This window comes from Ceraceosorus guamensis (assembly GCF_003144195.1).
Source record: "Ceraceosorus guamensis strain MCA 4658 unplaced genomic scaffold IE81scaffold_90, whole genome shotgun sequence".
Classification (NCBI taxonomy): domain Eukaryota; kingdom Fungi; phylum Basidiomycota; class Exobasidiomycetes; order Ceraceosorales; family Ceraceosoraceae; genus Ceraceosorus; species Ceraceosorus guamensis.
Window position 1 is genome coordinate 4,178 of NW_020290085.1, and position 23,771 is coordinate 27,948.

The following is a 23,771-nucleotide window of genomic DNA, read 5'->3' on the forward strand; positions in this document are numbered from 1 at the left end:
GCCTCGGATGCCGTCGTGCTCTCGCGCGCCTCGGATGCCGCCGCCCTGGATCCCATCTTGCGCTCGCTCTTGCGCGATCCTTCTCCCCTCGTTCGATTGCGCGCTTGCTGGTCTTTTGCAAATCTCGTCGAGTGCCGAGCGCACGCGCGCGCGCCCACACCCGTCGACACGCTCGCACCCGCACCCGCCCCCGCACACGTCGACGCGTCCCCCGCCACCGCCTGGGAAACACTCGCGAGCGTCGCTCTCGTCGCTGCACAAGACGAGGAACGCATAGCGATGCACGCACATCGAGCGCTGGGTGCATTGTTGGAGTGTGCTCCCCTGCAATCCGTCGAAACGTGCATGCTCGCATTCACGCTCCTCTTTGATCGCCTCTCGAAAGCCAAGACATCCCCCAAAGCGCACTGGAACGCTTCGTCTGCCGTTGCGCGAGCTCTCTCCTCTTCTAGCGCCACGCATCACCGCTGGAATCTCGTCGAGCGCAAACTCAACGATGAGCTGGTCAGTTGCCTCTTGGTGTGTCTGCTACCCCCATCGCAAGGCGGGACGCAGAACATCAAAACGCGCACGCTCGCGCTCGTGGCGTTGCAGCGCGCTGCCCCGTTATTCGCAGCTTGCAAAGCTTCGACGCGCTCGAGACTTGAGGACACCATCTCGACGCTGGCGTCCAGCATCGAGTCTCAGATTCGCGAAGCTCGATTCAAAGAAGCTCAATTGCATGGTGCGGCTTTCCGAGAAGCGTTGAGGGGGTTGGAGCGGGAGCGAGCGAGGGTGGCGGGGGACGCGAGCGGGAGCGAAGCGAGGGCGAGCGTGGGCGAGGGCGGGCGAGGGCGAGGGCGAGATGAAGGGTAGAGACTGCGCGAAAGGTTGAGATCGCGGGAGCGCGAGATGAAGGGCTTAGACCGCGCTCACGCTCGCGCTCTCATTGACACGCCCCCCCCCCCCGCGTCATTCGACCTGGTCTCGCGTTCGTGTCGAAAGATGGAGTCGCAGCAGCCTCCCATCGACCATTCCTCCAGTAATGCTTGACTCCGCGTCGATTCGCAAAGCCCGGCGTCAATCCGGAATTGATCTGGGTGGCGAGCGGGTGCGGGTGCGGGTGCGGGCGTGTCAGCGTAGCGTGTCGTTTGCGGGCGTGTCAGCGTAGCGTGTCGTTTCTTCCAGCGCCCCCCTCGCGCGCCACGCCACGCCTCACCGCTCCATGCCAGTGCCCCTCTTTGGGCTGAAACTGCTTCGACTTGCTATTGTACCTCGTAAACACACCCTTGTCCTTGTCGTACGTGTGCACAATGCCATCGATGCGAGTGACAAAGTGCACCTCTCCTTGAGCATCTCTCAACTGGCGCGGGGAATGGCGGGCGTCCGCGTAAGCTTGAGCACGCGCAAGCACGCACGCACACGCACGCACACGCACGCACACGCGCGCTCACCATAGCTTGAGCCCATTCTGGACTGTCGACAGCGAATGAGCAGACGTTTCTGGCGTCGTGTAGACACGCACGACTCACACTTGAGCGCGAACTGCCCCAAAGCAGAGCGCAAGAGCAAAGACGACGGTGAGGCGCATGTCGGGCGGGCGCGAATCATGGAGGCGATGAGGGAATTCGCGCGAATCATGGGGGGGGGGCCCACTTCACGCACGCTCTTATTCACTCTCGAGGGGCTGTGCACATGCTATCGTATTCGCCACCGCATTCGCCACCGCCATCGTGTACCCTCGCGGAGATGACGCGACGCTTCTATGGACTACGACGACGACGCTGGAGAAATCTGGGGCCCTCATCCACCTTGCCACCCAAGCGAGGCGGTGGAAAGGAGCTGTGAATGGGATCGTTTGTGCCTGCCCCCACGCCCGCGCCCGTTCCCGCGCCTGCTCCCTTTTCGGGAATCTCTCCCTCCGCTCCCTTGAACCACACTTTGAGAGCCTTGAGCGTAAAGTCGGTGTACACGCTGACGTGAGGGAGCGCAATGTCGTCAGTCGGGACGCATACACGCACGCAATCGCACGCACGCATACACGCGCGCACTCACGCAACTTTCTTTCTTGGATCGCGAGATGCGCAAGCAGCATCGAATGTCCCCGGCGCGCCACCTTTGATCGGACCAAAGTACTCTCTGTGATCATGTCCGGCCACTTGCAGACATACTTGCTTCCATTCGAGTGCGGCACTCTCCGCCTTTGTATTCTGTGGGAGGGTTGTTGCTGCGCGTGCGCGTGGGCGACGGTCAGCTCGTTGTCACGTACGCGATCCGCCATCACTCACGCTCGCAAAATGTGCTCAATTTGTGGCTCTTGTGGGGCTTGTGTTGCGGCGGCGTCGGCGTCGGAGTCTTTGGCTGAGGCGCCGGAGTCTGGGGCATCGGTGGAATGAATGGCTCGTCAAAAGCACGAATGGGTGAGATTTCTGGCCCAATGCCTTGCACCACGGGAGAGGGCGAGGCAAGGGCCGCAGAGAGGGAGAGGAGGAGGCATAACAGGTACGATTTCATGGTGGCGGAGAGGGAGAGAGAGAGCGAGGCGGGCGTGGGCGTGGGCGTGGGCGTGGGCGTGGGCGTGGGCGTGGGCGTGGGCGTGGGCGGCAATGTCGGATGCATCGTCTGGTCTCGTCTCGCATCCCATCGACGCCCCTTCTTATAGACGTCGAATCCATTGAACTTCGCCATCGTGTCCACACTCGCGATGATTTGCGCGCCGTGAAAGGTCTGCGTGACGCGCGGCGCCCTGAATTTGGTCCAGCTGCCCCTCGGTGGATGGTGTTTTCAACGCAGATCCAAGCGAGTGCGCAAATGAATGGTACCGCGAGGCGAGTCGGCGTGGGCTTAAACCGGTGGCGAGTCAGCGTGCGCGCGCAAAGTCGAACCTAACGCGAGTCAGCGTGCGTGGAATCACTGCGCGCGCGCGTGTGTAGACAACGATCGAATTGGCGGTAAGAATGGCGGACAAGATGAAAAAGGAGAAAAAAAGAAAGGTTTGGGGGAAAAGGAAAGTTTCGGAGAAAAGGAACGTGTCGCTAGGGTACGCATCGCGAGTGTAGATGATTGTCTGCCGCGGCGAGCGACAAGAGAGTGTGCATGGAAAGGGTTATACTTTCGCGCGCGTCGCGTCGTAGATGGGAATCATCGGACCGAGGTGCTTCATGGGCGTCGTGTCGGGCTCAATGTCCATCTTGACCTCGTTCCACTCCTTGACCACCTCGGACGTGCGATTCGTAAGCGTCCTGTGGATGAAGCGATCGAGCCTGCGTGAGCGAGTGCGCGCGCGCGTGCGCGCCCACTCACGTCTTTTTGGTCTTGGCGTCGACGCTAAAGGAAGCGCATGCAGCCTTGTACTCTCCGGGATGATTGAGAGCAGGTTCGAAATGCTGCTTGGTGTGCGCGCCAGCTACCTTTTTGCACAATTGTGTCCATTTGCCTGGCGCATCGTTTGGCGCGACGTCTTCTGGCAACGTCACGTCTGCGTGCGTGGGCGCGATGTGAGTTCGAGTCGTGAGTCTCGTGCACGCGCTCTCTGCACCCCCACTCACCGACGTAGAATTTGGTCAAGTCGTCGCCGTCGCCGTCGCCGTCGCGGATCTTATCGTGCGAGGGAATCGGAGCGGCCAGCGAGCGCGTGGACGCCGCGAGGGCAAGCGCGAGGGCGATGGAGCAGAGCGGGAGAAGAGTAGAGGGGCGCATAATGAAGAGGGGGGAGGTGTGGGTGCGAATGTGAGTGCGTGTGGGTGCGAATGTGGGTGCGAATGTGAGTGCGTGTGAGTGCGTGTGAAGAAAGCGACCCCTTTATACGCGCGGCGAATCGAGCCGTCCAGCGATTGCGAATGTTCCGACCGCGAGCGACTCGAATCTACGTCGAGATGCGTCGATTCGAGTCGTCGAGGCGCGTCGATTCGAATCTACGTCTTGACTGCACTCGTCTTGACTGCACTCGTCTCGACTGCTTTTGGTACGCGCAGACTGCTCTCGTCTCGACCGCTCGGGCAGTCAAAAAGAAGAACAAGATGAAGCGCACCCGCGTAGTCAAGTGCCCGCTCACCTCGCGTTCCTATTCTTCTCACATCGCGCGCGCGCGCAAACACACACGATCTAGCACCGTTTATGGATCATCGCATTTGCGCACGAGGGGCGTCAGCAATACCGAGGAACACGTCGTCGACGGACGCACCTTGGTGCGCTGGCATCGCGCTGTTAATCGAGTCCAGTTTGCTACGGGAGCCCATTGAGCGGAATAGCGGAAAACGTCATGACCGCATGCCGCACCTCACCTCACCTCACCGCACTCGTGTACGCTTGCCTTGCCTAAGCGGGAGGAGGTGCTGCAGGACTTGCGCCGGTTGCTTGTTGCATGTGATGTGGAGCCGCAAAGCCTGGTGGTGGTCCAGCGTAGTGATGCGATTCGGCGTGACGCGATTCGGCGTGGTCCGCGTGGGGTCCAGCGTAGTGATGCGATGCTCCCACCCCTGCTCCCGGAACGTTTGTGCCCGCCCCCGCTCCCTCGCCCTCGCCATCGCCATCGCCGGTCTCCTTGTATGCGTACCTCGGCTCGAGGGCCAACCTCTCCTCTGGCGACAATTCCCCATCCGTATACACCATGCGCGATTTGGCTCCTCCTTGCACCGCCAATTGATGAGGACTGGGACCGGTGGCACTCGCGCTCGCCGCGGACCGCATCCACGGACTCGAAGCGCCTGCTGGTGGTGGTGGGGCGTAGACCGTAGGTGACATGGCTACAGGCGTAGGCGCACCGAATCCTGGTGGAGGTCCTGAATAAGGCGGCGCTGCTGCGAAACCTGGTGGTGGACCGTGCGGATAAGCTGGCGAGCCTATACCTGGAGGTGGTCCAAACGGAGGTGGTCGAATGGCTCTGGGGGGGGGAGGGGGGGGCCGAGGGGGGATGGGTACGAAGCACCGTCAGCACACGCAGCGTCAGCACCGTCACGCACGCCCGCACACACCCGCACCGGCACACACTCCACACACCCGCACCCGCACGACTCACGGGTTGAAACCAGGCGGAGGACCAAACGGCGGTGGTGGACCGGGATAGGCCAAATGTGGAGGTAGTGGCGAAGCGGCAGAGGAAGGACCAGCAGCAGCAGATGAAGCCGCACCGCCAGCGCCAGCGCCAGCGCCAGCAGCGGCAGCGGCAGCTTCGGCGTGACTCTTGCCGGCCATGAGAGCCTTGTGAGCTTCGAGTTGAGCTTTGAGCTGAGCAGGCGTCAACGCCACGCTCTCCACTTTGGGACGCTTGGCAGATGGTTGACCTGATGGATTGGATGGATCTTGGCCCGTAGATCTACCCCTTCTGGATTTCCACTCTTCCAAATCTGCCGCTGGAATGCCCGTCATGCCGTAGATCTCCACATCAAAGGATTCCCTGCCTGGCAATGCATTCTCGATGCTGGCGCCGGCGCCGCGTGGCGTGTTGCGTGTTAGTGGTCGCCCCGACATCACCCCACGCACACGCACCCGCACTCACAACGTAGGCTCTGCCTTGTGAACTTGATGAAGATGCACAGTGAGACCTCCAGCAGTGTTGAGTCGACGCGGACAATGAGGACACTTGTAATGTTTGGCCTTTTGATGTTGCAACAAGACCTTTTCATCCTCGAATTCGCGATCGCAATACCAGCACCACGCTTCTAGAAGCGGAGCCTTTTTCTTCTTGGCCATGGTGGTGGGGGGTGCGGGTGGGGTGTGCCGTGCGTGTGGGTGGGTGTGCCGTGTGTGTGTGTGGGTGTGCCGTGCGTGTATGCGTGCGTGCGCGTGCGAAGATGGTGGTGAGCGCGAATGGAGCGCAACGGTGAATGGTGAATCTTGAAATGTTCGCGCGGCGCGATGCAGGGCGCGCGCGCACGCACGCACACACGCACGCACGCACGCACGCGGTGCACGTGACATGCTCCCTCTTTTCGTGCGAGAAGCGCGCGCGCGCGGGGCTGCAATTTTTGAACTTTTGAAATCGCGCGAGGCTTCACGGGAGCGCGACTCACGGGAGCGCAACTCAACTCCTTGACGCTCGCTCCACATTCCACACTCCACACTCTGCTCGCTCGCTCGCTCGCTCGCTCACAAGGCACGATGCCGGGCCTCAAACGCAAATTGGCAGCAACGCGAGCGGGATCGCCCATCAAACGGATTGCACCCAGCGCGCCCAGCACGCACGCACCCAGCGCGCCCAGCGCACCCACCACACCAAGCGACGACGACGACGACGACGACGACGACGACGACGACTCCAAGTACGAGTCGGAAGATGGCGGGTTTGAAGATCTGGAGGGAGAGCCAGCGCCAGCGCCAGCGCGAGAGCACACTGCCACGCACACGCACGCACACACGTCACGCAAGAGCACGGGATTGTACGCCATGCCATCCGCAGACGAGGTGAACCAGTTGCGCGCCACGGGAGAGCTGTATCGGGATGGCGTGTTGAAGCTTCAGGTGAGTGGGTGGGCGTGCGCGAGCGCGCGAGTTGCCGTGCGTGCGTGCGCCACCTAATCCCAATGCCTTCGCCCGCCTTCCCGCCCGCGCCCTCGCCCTCGCTTCGCTTCGCTTCGCTCGCGCGCGCAGATCGAAGCGATGCTGCCTGCTCTACGTCCACGCTACGAGTCGACTAGCACGCTCGATGGGGCCCTGCATCGCCTCAAGGCGCACCTCGATCAGCTGCCCACGCTCCCAGGCGTCCCCTTCGACTCGGCTCAAGCATCGCTCGAAAAGGCCTTTCCTGGCGTCCACGTCCGCATCCCTTGGCCGCCAGCACCACCACCAAAGGGCAAGCTCGCCTACGCCTTTGCTCCTCCCACAGCCGTCCATCTCGTCGGTTCTTGGCCTCTTTGCACAGCAGCCATACGATCTGCGCCGATGAATGTAGACATGGACGTGCAGATGCCCAGCTCCCTCTTTTCCGTCAAGGATGTGCGCGCAGGCAGGTACGCGGCCAAGCGCGCCTTTTACTGCGCCGCACTAGCAGCTTCCATTGCCAATGCTCCTGATCTCGGTCTTCGTGTGCGCTTCGAGGAGGAGGCGTCGGCGGATGCCCACTCGCACGCCACGCTCGTCTTGCTGCCCAGCAAAGACCAAAAGGAGACCGACTTTTCCAAACAAAAAGTCGTCGTGCGCGTTCACTTGTCCCACGAGCTGGGTCTCTTTCCTGTTCGCAGGTTGGGTCCCGCAAAGGTCAACGTTGAAGCGAGCGAGGGCGAGCGCGGGGGCGAGCGCGGGGGCGAGCGCGGGGGCGAGGGCATCGCTCGCGAGGGTGAATCGCGCTCGCACGGCTCGCTCGCTTCACCCTCGCACTCGCACGCCGCCTACAACAGCAGCATCGCCCGCGACAGTCTGCGCGTGGCGCACCTCTTCTATTTGCACGCCACCGCATCCACCTGTCCAGCATTCGCCGACGCCAGTCTCCTGCTCAAGACGTGGGCCTTCAAGAGGGGTTTGGGGGGCGGAGATAGAGCCAGCGCGGTGGGGTCCGCATCCGTGCGATTCCTCTTGACCATGATCCTCGCCCATCTCCTTCACGAAGGGGCGGTGCGCGCGGGGTTCAGCAGCTACCAACTCTTTCGAGGCGTGCTGGATTTCTTGGCGCGACGCTTGAGCAGCGAGGTCACCGCCTTTATGAAGCACATTGCCGGCATTCCCAGTCACCACGCGGACATTCCGCGCGAGGAGTGGGGAGCGTTCGCGCCCTGCCTCGTGGACCCGACGGGCGCTTTGAATTTATTGGCAGGCATACCACAAGGTACGCTCTCGCACATGGCAGCATGCGCCAGCGCCTCGATCGCGCTATTGGACGCCGTCGGCGGGGATGCATTCTCGGAGCTATTCATCGACGACCGCAGCTCTCCTCTGCTGACGTTTGACGAGGTGGCCAGCGTGCGCGGCGGCGGGGGTGCGTGTCGAGAGGGCGCGGGCGCGAGCGCAAGCACCCTAGCGAGCCTGGCACTCCGCGCACTCGGATCGCGCGCCAAGTACGTCGCTTGCTTTGATGGCGGCGCATCTACGTGGTCCATCGACTCGCCTCGCCCTTCCAACAACACCGTCGAACTCGCGCTCGTGCTAGACGCCGAACATGCCCTACGTCTGGTGGAGCATGGACCACCGCCAGAAGACGCTGCAGCCGCACAATCCTTCAAGCAATTCTGGGGAGACTTGTCAGAGCTGCGACGATTTCGCGACGGTCGCATCCTCGAATCCGTCGTCTGGCCGGCGGCCGAGGGACGCGCGCGAATCCCTCGAAAGATTGTCGAGCACATTCTTGCTCGTCACGCGCGCCCGCAGGCGGCGGTACAGTGGCATGCCGACGCTTACGAGGGCTTGTTGAAGCTCCCCGCAATCATCGAATCGTGCGCATCGCTGCAAGACACTAGCAAGTCGGGCTTTCAAGCCGTGCAATCCGCCTTTGAACAGCTTTCCCGCGCATTGCGCGCATTGCAAGGCTTGCCGCTCGCACTGATCGCCATCGCTCCAGCAGCGGAAGCTCTTCGATGCACCAGCGTCTTCATCCCCACGCCCCTCGTATTGGACTCGCTCGGCACTCGAATACCCGACGCGGCATCCCATCTGCCCGCACACGACCTCATCCTCACCCTAGAGAGTTCGGGAAAATGGCCAGACGACTTGTCAGCCATTCGAGCGATGAAGCTGGCCTTTTACCAAAAGATGGCCGAAATGTTGCCGCTCGCGCTCGAGGGATCGCGCGCGGTGGTGGTGCGCGGCGGCGGCGACGCGGGTGGCGTGGACGACGACGACGACGATCACCTCGAAGCGATCCTAAGCCAAGGATTCGCATTTCGCGCTCGCATCCACCACGAGCGGGAGCGCACCTTGTTGGCGCGCGCGCACGCGCTCGCGCCCGCCCTCGCACGCCATTCTCGCCGTTTCGACGTCTCTCCCCGTCATCACGCGCTCGTCTCTACGCTTCAAAATCGCTTCATTGCATTTTCAGAGACTTGTCGATTGCTAAAGAGGTGGACATCGTGTCAGATGCTCTCTCACATTGCCCCCGAACTGCTCGAACTCGTCGTCTTGAGCGTATTCTTGGCCGCGTCGCGCGCGCCATGCAGCGCCTCCACCGGCTTCCTGCGCTCCTTGCAGATGCTCGCGCTTTGGAATTGGAAAGAGGAAGCGCTGCTGGTAGCAGGACACGCAGCCGTCGAGCAATCGGAGGAAGATGTGCGCGCGGGAAAGCTTGCAAAGTTCGACGTCGATGCGTCGTTGCGAGCGCAAGACGATTTCAAGACGCTTCGAGCGCAAGATCCTTCTTGCGAGACGCGAGCTTGGATCATCGTCACGGAGATGGATTTGAAGGGTGCGGATTTTGCCAGCAGAGGACCTACAGCTGCAGAGGCGCACGCGATGCAAAGATTGGCCGGTGCGGCGTGTGCCATCATTCTAGAAAGGGGGGCGGGCATGAGCGCCATGGAAGTTCGAGTGAGTGCGCCGCGAGTACGTGCGCGGCGAGTACGTGCGCGAAGCGCGCGTGCGGGCGAGGGCGGCGCTGACATTGCGTCTGTGTGGTCGCACCCCTCCAGTCCATCTTTACGCCCTCTCTCTCGCACTACGATTTCTTGATCCACCTCGATCCCACCGTGCTACCGCGCTACGCTCAATCGCTCGCATTCGACCCCTCCCTCATCGCGAGCGCGAGCGCGAGCGCGAGCGCGAGCGCGCACGCACGCACAAAGTTCGCAAACTTGGCGTCGCCATTCGCTGCATCCCGCTTCGGCATCTCGCCTCGACCAGCATTCGATGTCGGATCGGATTTCGTCAATCTGTTGATGGTGAGTCGAGCGCGTGCGTGCGTGCGTGCGTGCGTGCGTGCGTGTCGTGAACTCCCGCTGACTTTGCGCACCCACGCCCAGTCCCTCTTTTCGGATACGCTGCGATTGTTCTACGATGCGCACGGAGGAAGCGTCATTGGCGGATTGTGGAACCCGTCTTTGCTGGCTAAAAGACCCTTCAAGCCGTTGCTGGGTTATTCTAGCGTGCCGTGCGGCGATGGCAAGGACAAGATGGTCAGGTTGAATTGCGAGGCGATCTGCGAGGAGATTGAGAGGTTGGGAAAGGGCATCGTGGTTGGTGTGCAGCGCGTGAACCGGCGCGCGAGTGCGGGTGCGTGAGCCGGCGTGCCGCGTGAATGCGATTGCGATTGCGAACGTTTCTTCCAGCGAGAGGTGACGGCGTGCCGCGTGAATGCGAATGTAGCTCTCAGTTGTCCCCGTTAATGCGAACGTATCTGAGAGGCGCCCCCCAAGAATGCGAATGTAGCTCTCGGTTGTACCGTGTCCCGTGAATGCGAAAGTATCTTCCAGCTCAAGTACCTTCGCGCTCACGCATCTTCGCGCTCCCGCGCGCCCCCGCGCGCGCCCCGCCTAGAGATGCCTCCTAGCGCTAGCTCTGATCCTCGTATCGAAAGCCGGACTCCTGATGGGGTTGAGGGGATCGTGAAGCGGATTGATAAACGTCTTGAGGAGCAGTTCCCACGCGTCCAAGAAAAAGTTCCTGATGCCCTCTTCGTGCTTGTGTTCGTGAAGAATGACGAAAAAGTAGCGATTGGGCAGCAGAAAGCAAGAGACGAATTGTTGCTGCGTTCGATCGATGGTGCGGAGGTACATTTGAGAGGTGCGAAGGGACTTGTCGTATATGGAATCGAGAGAGGAGTGAGCGATCATTTGAAGCGTCGAGCGCCACGTGTAGCTCGTCAGTCCTGTGCCGGCGCGCGGCGTGGCGGCGGCGGCGGCGGCGGCGGCGGCGGCGCTGGGCGTGGAAGCAGCAGCAGCACCATCGCTGGACGCAGGAGCGCCACCGCCGCCCAGCCCATCCAATCCTCTCAGACCGCTAGCCAGCGCGCTCAAGGAAGCGGAAAAGTTGAACGCGCCACCCGGTGGTATGTTGCCGTCGTTGTCGTGATCGTCCCTCGGCAAAGCAGCGAGCGAAGCTTTGGGCGTAGTCGCCGCGGCAGAGGCAGAATACCCACTCGGATTCGCTGCTGCTGCTGCTGCTGCTGCGGTGCTTTGCGCGCTCGAGCTCGCTCCACCAAACAAACCGCCTCCGAATCCTCCGAGGCCTGCGCTCAGTCCTGCGCTTCCTCCACCGCTTGGCTTGGAGGATAGGTGCACCTCGTACAGCGGCGAATCGCGAGGAGATATGATGACAAAGTAGTACGACATGGTGGGTGCGGGTAGTGGTGGTGGTCGTCGTCGCGGTGGTGGTCGTCGTCGCGGTGGTGGTCGTCGTCGCGGTGGTGGTCGTCGTCGCGGTGGTGGTGGTGTTGGGAGCTGGCTGCATGGCGTGCCGAGCGTCTGTCTACGAGCGCGTGACGTGCGATGCGCCCGCCCGCTCGCTCGCCCGCGCGCGCGATTCTCAATCACGTGATAAAGGGCCCCTCTCGCGCGAGAGATTTCCAAATTTACATGACCACTCGCGACTTTCGCGAATTTTGGAACTGGCGTCTAGTGACTCGTGCTCGCGCGCTCCCCCCTCCTCATGGCCCCCGACCACCGTCCACGCCACACGCCTTCTCGCCATGTCGGAGCAGACTCATCGCGCTCACAGATCTTCCAAAGATCGTGGGAAAGCTGCCAAGGATCGAAATGCCAAGTCGGCTGATCATTCCAAGGCATTCAACGCCAAGGTGCGGCGAGCGCGAGCGCGAGCGTGCGCGCGCCAAACACACGCGCGCCCGGCGCGCACCCACTGACACCTTCTCGCATGCCCCCCCCCCCCCCCCCCCCCCCCCCCCCCCCACAGGCCTTTGTATCCTCCTCGCGCTTCGCTCAAGATAAGCAGATTCGACGCAATGCCGAATTGTCGCAAAAGAGGTTGCACGTGCCTTTGGTGGATAGGAGTCAAGAGGTGGGGTTGGAAGAGCAGGCGCCGGTGGTCGTGGCAGTCGTTGGACCGGAGGGAGTGGGAAAGAGCACGCTGATGAGGAGTTTGATTAGGAGATTCACGAAGCATACATTGCAGGACATCAAAGGTCCCGTCACGGTTGTTGCAGGTGCGTTGCGCGCGAGCGAGCGAGCGAGCGGGGGGGGAATGGCAGCGAGGGCGGCGGCGAAGCATTCCTAACGCACATGCTCACACGCACACGCACGCGCACGCGCTCCCACCAGGCAAGAAGCGCCGCTTGACATTCTTGGAATGCAACAACGACATCAATTCCATGATCGATGTCGGCAAGATCGCAGATCTCGTCCTGCTCATGATCGACGGCAGCTTTGGTTTCGAAATGGTGAGCGGGTGTTATGGGGGGGTGGGCACGCGCAAATCCTCTCGCTAACACGCGCACGCGCACGCGCACGCACACCCACGCACGGCCCCCAGGAAACGATGGAATTCTTAAACATCCTTCAAGCGCACGGTTTCCCAAAAGTCATGGGCATCCTCACGCACCTCGACCTCATCAAGAAAGCCTCGACCTTGCGCGCGACCAAAAAACGTCTCAAATCCCGCTTCTGGACAGAGATCCATCAAGGCGCAAAACTCTTCTACCTGTCCGGCATCATCAATGCGCGCTATCCCGATGCCGAGATTGCCAACTTGTCGCGCTTCATCAGCGTCATGAAATTCCGTCCGCTCGTCTTTCGCAATGCCCATCCTCACCTCTTGGCCGACCGGCTGGAAGACTTGACACCGCGCGAAGAGGTGCGGCAAGATTACAAGGTGGATCGTCGCATCACGCTCTACGGTTACCTGCGCGGCACCTTGCTGAGAGAGGGTGCGCGCGTGCACATTCCAGGCGCAGGAGGAGGCGATTTCAGCATCGCTTCGATCGAAAGATTGGCAGATCCCTGTCCCTTGCCGACGCTAGAGAGCGAAAAGAGGAGGAGATTAAACGACAAGCACAAGCTGATTCATGCGCCCATGAGCGATGTGGGAGGCGTCATGTTCGACAAGGATGCGGTGTACATCAATGTGAATGGTCACTACTCGGGGGGCAGCAGCAGCGGCGGGGGCGGGGGCGCGGATTTGGTGGTGCGTTTGCAAGGTGCAAAGGATACGTTGGATGAGCGGGCTAGAGCGGGAAAGATGCGCCTCTTTGAGGGGGGAGAGGGCGGCGAAGAGGAGGAATTGCTTGCTCCTGCGACGCCTGCGACGCCTGCGACGTCAGCTTCGGCTCCCGTACGTGTCAGAAGAGCGGCTTTTGATGACGGCGGCGGGGACGACGGCGCGGACAGCGGTGACGACAGCGATGACAGCAGCGGTGACGACGACCACGACCACGACAGCGACCGCGACGACGACGACGACGACGACGACGACGACGACGCCGTCATCGCCACCGCGGCGCTACCATTTGCGGATTCGGATTCCGACATGGGCGGTGATGACTCCCCCGCGTCAGTCGACCTTGGAGAGAGGGCGAGGAGGGTGGTGATGGAGAACAAGAGGGGCAGGGCAAAAGATTGGATGAGGGAGATTTACGAGTCGGATTTGGACCCTTGGCAGATCGTCGGCGCCGGCGGGCGCGCCGTGTCTGATGAGGCTGATCTCTCGCGCTCGCGCTCGCCCGCGTCTGATCTGTTCCAGCTGGCGAAGCGAGATGGCCATCGCGACGACGACGACGAGCACGGCACACTTGCACTGGTTCCTGATCAATTCGAGGGGAAAGGGGAGGGAGTGGAGTTCAAAGAGGATGCCGAGCTGGATGCTATTCGACACCTCTTTTTTACCGGAGCAGAGCAACAGCAAGTCGAGCGCGACGATGATGGCGACGAGGAGGAGGAGGCGCTCGATGATGGCGACGAGGAGGAGGAGGCGCTCGACGCCGGCTCGGCCGCCCACACCCGCTCGCAGGCCGCGCGCAAAGAAGCGCTAAAGAGACGCTTTGACGAGCAGTACGACGACGACGACGACGGCGACGCGCCAAAAGAGGACTGGTACGACGAGCAAAAAGCAGAACTGACTCGACAGGCCGAAGCGAACAGGGCGGAATTCGCTCAAGAAGATGCTGCTACGCGCGATCGGATACAGGGCTACAAGCCTGGCGCATACGTTCGCATCGAGTTGAAGGATGTGCCCTTTGAGCTGGTGCGCCACTTTGACGCGCGTCGACCGCTTCTGGTGGGTGGATTGCTTTCGAGCGAAGAGGCGCTAGGTTTCACCCAAGTCAGGATCAAGCGGCATCGTTGGCATGCGCGCATCCTCAAGACGAACGACCCCCTCATCTTTTCCATCGGTTGGAGAAGATTTCAAAGCACGCCAATCTATTCGCTGGATGATGGGACGCGCAATCGGATGCTCAAGTATACGCCCGAACATATGCATTGCCTAGCCACGTTTTGGGGTCCTTGCAGTCGACCAAATACCGGTTTTGCAGCGTTTAATACGCTCTCTTCTCAAGTCTCTTCGTTTAGGATCAGCGCGACGGGCACGGTGCTAGGTTCGGATAGCGCAGCGGCCGCTTACAAGATCGTAAAGAAGCTCAAATTGACGGGAACGCCGAGCAAGATTTTCAAGAATACGGCATTCGTAAAGGACATGTTCAATTCCAGCTTGGAAGTGGCCAAATTCGAAGGAGCGCACATCAAGACCGTTTCGGGCGTGCGCGGCCAGATCAAAAAGGCGCTCGCGAAGCCAGAGGGGCATTTCAGGGCTGCGTTTGAGGACAAGGTGTTGATGAGCGGTGAGTCGCGAGTACGAGCGCGGCGCGAGTACGTGCGCGAAGCGCGCGTGCGAGGGCCGGCGTGCGTGCGTGCGTGCGTGCGTGCGTGCGTGCGTGCGTGCGTGAATCGCCTCGCTAGCATGCACGCGCGCGAATCTTCTCGCTAACTGCATGCGCGAATCGCCTCGCTAACATGCACGCCCCCCGCAGACATCATCTTTCTACGCGCATGGTACGCCATCCTACCCCGCAAATACTACAATCCCGTCACTTCGCTCTTGCAAGCCGGAGAATGGCAAGGCATGCGCTTGACTGGAACAGTTCGACGAGAACAGGGCATGAGCGCACCCAATCTGACCGACAGTCGATATGCTCCCGTCGTGCGACCGGAAAATCGCACATTCCACGCTCTCAAGGTTCCCAGAAAGTTGCAGGCTGCGCTGCCGTTTGCTAGCAAGACCAAAGTGTTGAAGAAGCAAGCTGAAAAGACGTATTTGACTAGACGCGCCGTCGTTGCTGAAAAGCCGGAGCGCGAAGCCATGGCTCTTTTGCAGCGCATGCACGCCGTTCAAAAGGTCAAGGGGGCGAAGCGCAAAGAGACCAAGGTGGCTAGGAGGGAGGAGAAGCGCAAGAGGGAGAGCAAGGAGGAGAGCGTGCGCGATGCAAAGAGGCAGAGGGCGATCAAGCAGAGTCTCAAGGTGGCGGGGCGGGCGCAGGCGCGGGCGCGGGCGTGAGCGTGAGCGTGAGCGCCAGCGCTAGAGGGAGTGGTGCCAATGTATGCATTCGTGATTGTGATTGTATTGGGTGTGCGAGTGTAACGGGTGTGCGAGTGTAGTGAGGGCGCTCGTGTATTGGGTGCGAGTGTATTCACGGCGCTCGTGTATTGGGTGCGAGTGCATTGGGTGCGAGTGTATTCACGGCGCTCGTGTATTCACGGCGCTCGTGTATTGAGGGCGCTCGTGTGTTAGGGGCGCACGCATCGCACGCATCGCACGCATCGCACGCACACCCGCGCGCTCACGCACCGCCCAGCCCGCGATTCGCAAGCGTCCGCCTAACATCCCCCAACCCATCGAGATTGCCTTGCGCCACGACGGTGCTCTGCCCGCTTCCCAGTCCGAAATTGTTCTTCTCGCCGCCGCCGCCGCCGCTGGTGCGGCAGCGCGCCGCCCTCAAGACGCGATTGGCGACCCTGTGCAGCGCATCCAAATCCACCCCGTCAATCTTTTCGCACATTTCCTCCACCGAAACCTTGTGGCCATGCACCTGAACCTGTCTTCCCAGATCCTCCACCTCCACCAATCTGCTCTCCAAGCTCATGACCAGGCTAGATTTGAGCTGATTCTTTGCTCTAGCCAACTCCACGCTCGTCACTGCTCCTCGAACGTGGGGCGAAGTGAGGCTGTCCAGTTCGCGCGCGATAATGTTGGCAATGTGACCGTTAAAGTCGGGCTTGACGCTAGCAGCGATGCCAAACAATCCCGAATCCTTGTAGCAGTGATGAAAAGCTGCGCAAAAATCGACGGCGTGATGTTGATTGAGGACGTTGCTGTACAATCGACTGTACATTCCCTTGCCAGGTCCTCCAGCCGAAAAGCTTCCTCCTCCTCCCAACAAGATTTGCATCGTTGCGAGCGCGTAAATGTCGTCGTCGTGAATGGACAAGCCTTCGAATGCGACGTAGACTTGCGTAAACTCCATCGTGGGCGTCGATTCGTACAGCTCGCCGCCAGTGTACCGAGCGCGAGCGCGGGCGTCGCGGGCGTGAGCGCGAGTTTCGGCGTGAGGAAGTGTGCGAGTGTCGGCGGGAGTGTCGGCGTGAGTATTGGTGCCCGCGTCGGCGATCGCTGCGCTCCCGCCCTCGCCAGCGCCCCCGCCCCCGCCCGCGCTCAAACCCCCAAACCACTTTGCCGCCAATTCGACCATCCTTTCGTGAGGCATGCCAGCTCCCGCCACCACGATCCTTTCGGGCGTGTACCAAGCGTCCATGAAATCGCGCAAATGCTTCACCTTCATCACCTCCAAACTCTCCACGGGACACAGCAGCGGGTTGCCCAGCGTATTATCCCTAAAAGCGACGGTGTGCAAAACCTCTGGCAAGATCATTTCCGGCTTGTTCCAAATCTCTCCAATCTCCCAACGCGTCGCTTCTTGCTGAGCAGCCAACTCTTCGGGCAAGAGGGCGGGATGAAGCACCGTGTCTGCGAGGATGGACAGCGCAGCTTCCACATCCTTGTTGAACACGAGCGATTGGTACATGATCGACTCTCTCGAAGAGGAGCACATGACGTTTCCTCCCATCTTTTCGATCATCGTCGTCATCTCATCCGCACTGCGATTTCGCGTGCTCTGGGGGCGAGGGCGGCGGACGCGTGAGGAGCGGGAGCGGGCGCGGGCGAGAAAGAGCGACACGTGCAAAGAGTCAGCAGGCGTTCAAGTCAGCAGGCGCACTGTGACACGCGCACGCACCCGCGCACCCACGCACCCGCACACGCACCCGCACACGCACCTTGAAAGCCATTCGATCGAGCAAATGACTGACTCCAGATTCACCAGGCACCCAAGCCCTCTCGTACCTGCTTCCCGTATCCACATACACACCCACGGCCGAAAAATGTCCCGGTGCGGCTTGCGTGGCGACTCTGACCTTGTTTGGCAAGGTGCTTTGAAACGTCGTCGAGGAGGGGGAGTAGGAGGAGGGCGAGACCGAGGAGGAGCGGAGGGATGCTAGAGGAGAAGCGGTGCTGCAGAGGTTTCGATGTGGTGCGGGTGCGGGTGCGTGTGCGTGTGCGGGTGCGGGTGTGCGTGCGACTGCACGGCGAGCCAAGCCAGTCGTAGCGCCCGTGAGCCTCGCGCCCGCGCCCGCCATTGTCATCCTGATCGCCAGATCGCTCGAATACAGCGACCAACTTTTTTGCGTTGCGTGATGGTGGTCGAGACGTGCCTTGCGCGAATGCAGCGAATCGTGGAATCGCGCGCCCGCGCCACACAAAAAAGTCCATCACCGCGTGCGCATCACGTGATCATCAAAGGGGTCCGGTCACGTCACACGCGAGCACGCGGCACGCGCGCGCACACTCTTCCCCAACATGTCTTTCATTCTCTACAGGCGATGCGATACACGAGGGCCGAAAGCGGGAATGTGGTGGGGAGGGGAGCAGTTGCCTTCTAGCCTGATGATGCTGCCGAAAAGATGAAGAGCTGGGGGGTTGCGCTCGCGATCAAGTCAGCGCGAGGGCTCGAGCAGGCACGCACGCAAGCACGCACGCCGGCCGCACCGGCACTCACATTGTTCGTAGCTGCAATCGCAATCGTATTCTCCCTCGGATGGAAGCTGGCGTGCAGGATCTTCTTGTTAAAGTCCTGTGTGCGAGGGTGCGCGGACGCGAGCGAGCAGGTAAAGAGGTGGCGCAAGGTCGCAAGGTCAGTCATCGCATTCGCGCGCGCGCGCGCGCATTCGCGCACGTACTCGCCGCGCACGTACTCGCACTCACGACATTGTCCACATTGACCTGGCTGACCGCACCAGGCACACCAGGCGCCGCCCCATTCCCCGCCGCCGCCCCTCCCTTTTTCTTGTTTCCAGCAGCCTTTTTGTTCTTAAAGGCGCTCTTATCCGCCTGCAGCACCACATCCTGCTCCTCCTCCTTGTCGAAAATGTGGAAATAATTGTTGTAGCTTCCCGTCAAGACCTTTTTGCCGTCCGGTCCCCACAGCGCTTCAAACTTGTCAAAGATGCAATCGTTTTCGTACAAATCGCACAGCTTGCTCCGCAAGTGATCGTGAATGGGTATCGTCTTGACCGGCCGACTGTCCATATTCACATCCCAAAGCTTCAACGTGAGGTAATCCCGCGACAAGATATACCGCCCGTCCCTGCTAAACTTGACATCCGAAATGCTGCTAATGATTTCGCTAAAAAAGGACTTGTTCGATGGGTCCTCTTCCTCCTCAAAGTCTGTCGGCGGGGGAAAAGCACATCGCAGGGGCGCGCGCGCGCGCATCGCATCGCATCAGCTGGCGCAAGCGCATACTCCAGCGCACGCACGCTCTCTCCCACTCACGCTTGGCGTGCTGATCGCACAGTGCCGAATCCCGCATGTCTGCCAGCTTGATGGTCCCCTTGGAACTAGAGTAGACGAAGTGGTTGCAATTGATGGGATGGAATTCTGCGGCGGTGATGACTTCTGTCAGTTCCTCCATGTTTACCGGCTTGATATCGACAATGTCTGCGGGGGGAGGGAAATGAGCGCGGGTGAGCGGGTGAGCGCAGCTAAATGCTGTTGCCTGTGCGCTCGCGCGCGCGCGCCCGCCCGCACGCACTAAAGCTCTGATCGGAAATGTTGAGGTTCCACAGATTGACGCGCAAATCGTCTGCTGAAATGTACGTCTCTCCATCCGAATTAACGCTGATGGAGTTGATGTGGTATGCGTGCGCATTGGCGTAAATTTTCCTCGGCACTGCAGCGACGATGGTATCGTGGTGCGTCAATGTCGGCATCCTCAAGTTGGCTCCGCTGCCCACCAGAGGTGTGGGCGTCGGGGCGAGCGATGGGTGCAAGGATGATGAAGAGGTCGCTGCTGCATGCGCGCTCTGAAATCGATCGCCAGACAGGTTATTCTCTGCCACCACTTTTAAGCTCTTTTCGAATACTTTCCACAGCTTGATCGTCTTGTCTGTGGGGGTGCGGGTGCGGGTGCGGGTGGGCGACGTGGGCGTGGCATGGCGTGACGTGAGCGTGAGCGTGAGCGTGAGCGTGAGCGTGAGCGCGGCGATGTGTGAGCACGCCATCACAGCGCCCCTCACCATTCGTGGATAGCAAAAAGTGGGCGGCATTTTGACGCCTGCACCACCGAATCTTGTTGATCTTTTCCTCAATCTCCAACGATTTCAGATAGTCGAATTCGGGTTCGTGAGATTGAAATTCGGTGTGGAATTTGTACTCGCAGCCCTTTTTCTGTCGTCGCAAGGGGGCCACACGCACACGCAATTCAGTCGAGCGAGTGTACACCATCATCCGACGCACACGGCCCACTCACGGAATCGTTTCGCTCAAACAGCACCACTCTGCCGCCCTTGTCTCCGGTCGCGAGATAGTCGCCGGTATGATCAAACTCGACAGTCGAGATGATGTCGGCTGGTGGGCGAGCGCGGGCGTGGGCGTGAGCGTGAGCGTGAGCGTGGGCGCGAGCGTGAGCGTGAGCGTGTCAGCAAGACGATTTGCGCGCCGACTTGCGCGCCAATTTGCTCGCAACTCACCCTCTGTGATATCTTCCACCTCTCCCTTGTCACCAAAGCACTGGGCAAACTTCCAAGGAGCGGAAGCATCCTGTGGTGCCGTCGTTCCCCCTTCCATCTCGTCCTGTGTGCGCGTCGTGTGTGTATGCGTGGTGTGTATATGCGTGGTATGGCGCGGTGTACCGCAGCGAGAGTCGAATCGGATCGCCTCGCCTCGCGCGTGTCCTGGCTTGACCCGTCGCTTGACCCGTCGCTCGTCTCGTATTGGCAAACGTCTGCTGCCGGCGTCAAAGCAAAGGGGAGCGAGAGCACGCACGCGAGCGTCTCTCGATGGATGCCAGCGGTGCGCGAGGAGCGCGAGCGCGGTGGATGCCGAGCGCGGTGGATGCCGAGCGAAGTGTGTGCTTTCGCGGGATGCCGAGCGAAGTGTGTGCTTTCGCGGGATGCCGAGCGAAGTGTGTGCTTTCGCGGGATGCTCTCGCAGGCGTAGTGAATTCGTTCGCGGGCTGCTCTCGCTGGCGCGCAGGTGCAGGTCGTCGTTGTGATGGTAGTGAGGACGACGAGGACGACGATATGCTGCCATCCGTGATCGCCTGCTGCACGCACCATGCACTCACCACTCTGTCGTCGTCTCTGCTTTTGCGATGCGATGCGATGCGCTCCGTGCACTCACTCACGCTCCTGCTGCTCTCTGTCACCGCGCCCGCGCGCCCGCCCACGCTCGCATGCGGCAGGTCAAACCGCGGGCAATTGACCACTCGATCTCGCGCGCGCGCGCGATGTGCCCTGACGTACGTACGCGCGCGCGTGACATTGCCCCTTGCGCGTGCCACGCAATCACGTGATTACATCTCTCGCGCGAGATTTTGGTTCCCTTGGGATTTTTTGTCAGTCACGAGTCGCGCGCGCGCGAGTGCACGTCGACCATCCCATTCATCATGCTAGGGCGTGTACACTCCATCGCCCCACACCCCCTCCCAACCCCTTCTCTCAAGCAAACATGACCGCGCCAACGCCAACGCTTGCAGAGGCGCCGCACGCCGGACCCTCTCAGGCGACTCGTCGAGTGCACATCTCCGGTCTATCCAGCACGCTATCCGACGAATCGCTGCTCTCCCGCTTCTCCACGCTTCGAGCGTGCAACTTTCATCGACCGGCAGCCGCAGCAACAGCAGCAACAACAACAACGACCGCCGCCTCACTTCCCGGACCCAAAGCTTGGCTCACGCTCGTAGGTCCTGCAAAGGAGGTGGAGAGGAGCGCAAATTCCTTGCACGGTGCGCTCTGGAAGGGCAGCAAGATACGCGTAGGAACTGCAAAACCTGACGGTGCCCTCGCTCCGCTACCTCGACCCGCTGCCACTTTGAGGCGCGAAGCTGCTCGGGCGGAAAAGAAGCAGCAAGCGCGAGAGAGGAGACGTCAGCGTTGTCCGAGGGAGGAAAAGGTGGATAGGGTGGTGGATTTGCAAAGCGTCAAGGATGGCCAACATTGGGTGAGCGCGTGCGCGAGAGTGAGCGCGCGCACGCACGCACGCACGCACGCACGCACGGCTGACATTTGCGCTCGCTCCTTCTAGGGCTGGCACGTTACCCCAGCATCCCACCTCATCCGTCCCATGCACATGCGACCATCTCATCCGCTCCCTCCTCCAGCAGCAGCCTCCATGTCGAGCGGGCAGCCTAAACGCAAAACCACCAGCAGCAGCAGGAGCAGCGGCAGAGCGCGCAGACTGACCATCGACCCGCGCAGGTACTCGCGCACGCATCTAGCTGGCGATCTGCTGGACTTTGATGGCGGCGGCGGGGGCGACCGCAAGGCATTGCAAAGCGCATGGGTGTGGGACGAAGAGCATGGTGCTTGGAGGGATCAACATGGAAGGGTCGAAGTCGTCGTCGTCGCGGCGTCTACACCCGCCGATCACGCTCGCGACGACGGCGACGACGGCGACAATTCGATTCCAGATCAGCTCGCAGACGATCCGATTGCAGATCAGCTCGCAGCCGATTCGATTTCAGATCAGCCAGACGCAGACGATTCGATGTCAGATCAGCTCTTTGCGCCGCAACGATCCGTCTCGCCACTGTTTGACGCCCCGCAACGATCCGTTTCGCCACTGTTTGACGCCCCGCAACGATCCGTCTCGCCGTTGTTTGACGCCGACGCATTTTCAGAAGGCTACGAAGAGGACGCGGGCGGCAGCGTGTTGGAGGAGGATGAAGAGGCGCAGACGAAAAGGGTGCTTCGCGAGCTGTACGGCGAGGTCAAGTACGGCGAGGAAGCGAGTGCAGCAGCAGCAGCAGCGGCGGCGGCGGCGGCGGAAGAGGAGAGCGACGATGAGGAAGCGTTGCGGAAGTTGTTGTCTGCGCGAGCGAAAGAAGAGCCTGAGCGTGCGCCTCGATCCCGCTTAGACTTTATAAAGCCGAATTTGGAGAGCGGCAGCGGCGGCGGCTCGAGCAGCGCGCATTCATTCACGCCAGTCGTCAGGTTCGATCCGGGCGTGCGCGCGCGCGCGGACGACGACGGCGAGGGCGAGGGCGAGGAAGCGCAACCGCACTCGCACCCGCACCCGCACTCGCACGCGCAACGCACCGAATCGCCCGTACGCTCGCCCGCACGCTCGCCCGCGCCGCAAACGAACCAGCGCAGCACGTTGGAGGTGCAAAAGCTGACGGACATGTTTAAACCTCAAGAGGCGGGTGAGTGGGGGCGCATCACGCGAGGGAGAGAGCCGTCGCACATACTGACACGCATCGCGGTCGAGCCAGCTCCAAGCTTTTCCTTGCTGGGCGATTTGGCAGAGGAGGATCTCGATTTGGACATGGCATTCGATCATGGCGGCAATGGCGCAGACGACGGCGCGGATGATGTCGAGTCGACACACGTCGCGAATCATGCGGCCCGGGCCGCCCCTTCGGACCTCTTTAATCCGGATCCGAATCTGCCCTTCTTCTTTGCAGTCTCCAAAAAGGCCTCTTCCGCTGCAAGAGCTCGCGATCCCATCGTCCGGCTGACCAGTCTGAGCAGCAGCAGCAGCACTGCCGCGTCGATTCGCGAATTTGTGCGCCCGGCGGAGGAGAAAGAGGAGGAGAGGATAAAGAGGTGGGAAATGAGAAAGTCGGAATTGACGCGCGAGTGGAAGAGGAGACATCGAGAGGCTGTCAAGAAGCGCAAGCGGGGTTACGAGGGGTCGCGCAGAGCTGCCGCTGCGTGAATGAAATCGTGAATGCTGTTGCCCTCTCAACGCATGAGACGAATGTACCTGTGTGTGGGTGGGGTGTGCGCGCGTGTGAGCGTTGTCGCGCGCGCATTGTTTGTTCGAGTCTCGTCGCGCGCGCGCGCAACTCACGCGAGTAGCAAGGCACCCGCACCGGTAGCCACACCGGTGAGCGTCTGCAAAACATTAAACTTGGCGCTCTGAATACCCGTTCGAAGCGTAGCGATTTCGCTCTCTATCCTCGTGTCCACCTCTTTGATCTTGAGCGCATGCACCGACGATTCGTCCCTGAGTCGGCCTGCGGGGGAGCGTGAGCCGCGTGAGCGTGCGCGTGAGCGTGCGCGTGAGCGAGAGGAGCGTGAGTGTGCGCTCGAGCAACCGCAACGTGGAGACGCCCGCTCGCTCGCCTCGCCTCGCTTCGCCCGCCCCGTCACTCACCCTTTTCGAGGGACAAATCCAAACGTACACCGGCAGTGGTGCGCGTAATCTCTTCCCTGAGCCGCTGCTTTAGCCTCTCCACTTCCGCCATCAACCTCTCATTCTCTCCCTTCATCAATGCGAACTCATTCCTCTCCAACAATTGAATGTCCGATTTCAAGCGTGCAAAGTCGACCTGCGTGCGTGGGTGCGTGGGTGCAAGCGTATGCGTCAGCCCGCGTCCACGTCCGCGTCCACGTCCACATCCACGCCCACGAGCACCTCGCCCCCCCCCC

At 61.1% G+C, this 23,771-nt stretch overlaps 12 protein-coding genes across 12 annotated transcripts in view; 6 read left to right on the forward strand and 6 right to left on the reverse strand.

Moving 5' to 3' along the window:
* The window catches only part of IE81DRAFT_255207 (hypothetical protein), a 2,218-nt gene extending 393 nt beyond the window's left edge, over positions 1-1,825 (reverse strand). The window contains exons 1-2 of the mRNA XM_025511348.1: positions 1,408-1,825; positions 3-171 (exon numbers count right to left, since the gene is read on the reverse strand). Coding sequence (XP_025367024.1) covers positions 3-171; positions 1,408-1,620 — 382 coding nt within the window. The 5' untranslated portion in view covers positions 1,621-1,825. The remainder of the gene's footprint in view (positions 1-2; positions 172-1,407) is intronic.
* IE81DRAFT_326087 (hypothetical protein) lies at positions 1,669-2,369 on the forward strand. The gene is made up of 2 exons (XM_025514721.1): positions 1,669-1,953; positions 2,035-2,369. The coding sequence occupies exons 1-2, from the start codon at positions 1,828-1,830 to the stop codon at positions 2,122-2,124; spliced, it is 216 nt and encodes a 71-aa protein (XP_025367025.1). The 5' UTR covers positions 1,669-1,827; the 3' UTR covers positions 2,125-2,369.
* Positions 2,370-2,991: 622 nt separating this feature from the next.
* On the forward strand, positions 2,992-3,882 carry IE81DRAFT_255137 (hypothetical protein). The gene has a single exon (XM_025511346.1). It carries the CDS (start codon positions 3,114-3,116, stop codon positions 3,666-3,668), a length of 555 nt encoding a protein of 184 aa, XP_025367026.1. The 5' UTR covers positions 2,992-3,113; the 3' UTR covers positions 3,669-3,882.
* Positions 3,883-4,868, forward strand: IE81DRAFT_255138 (hypothetical protein). Its single transcript, XM_025511347.1, has one exon. It carries the CDS (start codon positions 4,096-4,098, stop codon positions 4,717-4,719), a length of 624 nt encoding a protein of 207 aa, XP_025367027.1. The 5' UTR covers positions 3,883-4,095; the 3' UTR covers positions 4,720-4,868.
* Positions 4,869-4,992: 124 nt separating this feature from the next.
* IE81DRAFT_294162 (hypothetical protein) lies at positions 4,993-5,670 on the reverse strand (the record flags this gene model as incomplete). Its single annotated transcript, XM_025512037.1, has 2 exons — positions 4,993-5,398; positions 5,477-5,670. The coding sequence occupies 2 exons, from the start codon at positions 5,668-5,670 to the stop codon at positions 4,993-4,995; spliced, it is 600 nt and encodes a 199-aa protein (XP_025367028.1).
* A 408-nt stretch (positions 5,671-6,078) lies between these two features.
* IE81DRAFT_294181 (Nrap protein) lies at positions 6,079-10,118 on the forward strand (the record flags this gene model as incomplete). The annotated part of the gene is made up of 4 exons (XM_025512040.1): positions 6,079-6,438; positions 6,568-9,429; positions 9,531-9,779; positions 9,861-10,118. The coding sequence occupies 4 exons, from the start codon at positions 6,079-6,081 to the stop codon at positions 10,116-10,118; spliced, it is 3,729 nt and encodes a 1,242-aa protein (XP_025367029.1).
* Positions 10,119-10,370: 252 nt separating this feature from the next.
* IE81DRAFT_335438 (Sedlin) lies at positions 10,371-11,168 on the reverse strand (the record flags this gene model as incomplete). The annotated part of the gene is made up of 2 exons (XM_025515446.1): positions 10,371-10,755; positions 10,972-11,168. 2 exons carry the CDS (start codon positions 11,166-11,168, stop codon positions 10,371-10,373), a joined length of 582 nt encoding a protein of 193 aa, XP_025367030.1.
* Positions 11,169-11,524: 356 nt separating this feature from the next.
* IE81DRAFT_349774 (DUF663-domain-containing protein) lies at positions 11,525-15,339 on the forward strand (the record flags this gene model as incomplete). Its single annotated transcript, XM_025516444.1, has 5 exons — positions 11,525-11,632; positions 11,749-11,998; positions 12,114-12,232; positions 12,325-14,626; positions 14,816-15,339. 5 exons carry the CDS (start codon positions 11,525-11,527, stop codon positions 15,337-15,339), a joined length of 3,303 nt encoding a protein of 1,100 aa, XP_025367031.1.
* A 283-nt stretch (positions 15,340-15,622) lies between these two features.
* On the reverse strand, positions 15,623-17,480 carry IE81DRAFT_349775 (hypothetical protein; the record flags this gene model as incomplete). Its single annotated transcript, XM_025516445.1, has 2 exons — positions 15,623-16,954; positions 17,115-17,480. 2 exons carry the CDS (start codon positions 17,478-17,480, stop codon positions 15,623-15,625), a joined length of 1,698 nt encoding a protein of 565 aa, XP_025367032.1.
* A 204-nt stretch (positions 17,481-17,684) lies between these two features.
* Positions 17,685-20,395, reverse strand: IE81DRAFT_338287 (protein phosphatase 2A regulatory subunit PR55). Its single transcript, XM_025515536.1, has 8 exons — positions 19,866-20,395; positions 19,646-19,743; positions 19,413-19,563; positions 18,929-19,282; positions 18,670-18,834; positions 18,100-18,563; positions 17,894-17,968; positions 17,685-17,806 (listed from the first exon to the last, which is right to left on the reverse strand). Exons 1-8 carry the CDS (start codon positions 19,960-19,962, stop codon positions 17,774-17,776), a joined length of 1,437 nt encoding a protein of 478 aa, XP_025367033.1. The 5' UTR covers positions 19,963-20,395; the 3' UTR covers positions 17,685-17,773.
* A 386-nt stretch (positions 20,396-20,781) lies between these two features.
* IE81DRAFT_343064 (hypothetical protein) lies at positions 20,782-23,055 on the forward strand (the record flags this gene model as incomplete). Its single annotated transcript, XM_025515726.1, has 2 exons — positions 20,782-21,336; positions 21,421-23,055. Exons 1-2 carry the CDS (start codon positions 20,845-20,847, stop codon positions 23,053-23,055), a joined length of 2,127 nt encoding a protein of 708 aa, XP_025367034.1. The 5' UTR covers positions 20,782-20,844.
* Positions 23,056-23,081: 26 nt separating this feature from the next.
* The window catches only part of IE81DRAFT_349778 (DUF1640-domain-containing protein), a gene marked incomplete at both ends in the record, with an annotated part of 1,027 nt that continues 337 nt past the window's right edge, over positions 23,082-23,771 (reverse strand). The window contains 3 exons of the mRNA XM_025516446.1: positions 23,082-23,103; positions 23,191-23,356; positions 23,497-23,671. Coding sequence (XP_025367035.1) covers positions 23,082-23,103; positions 23,191-23,356; positions 23,497-23,671 — 363 coding nt within the window. The remainder of the gene's footprint in view (positions 23,104-23,190; positions 23,357-23,496; positions 23,672-23,771) is intronic.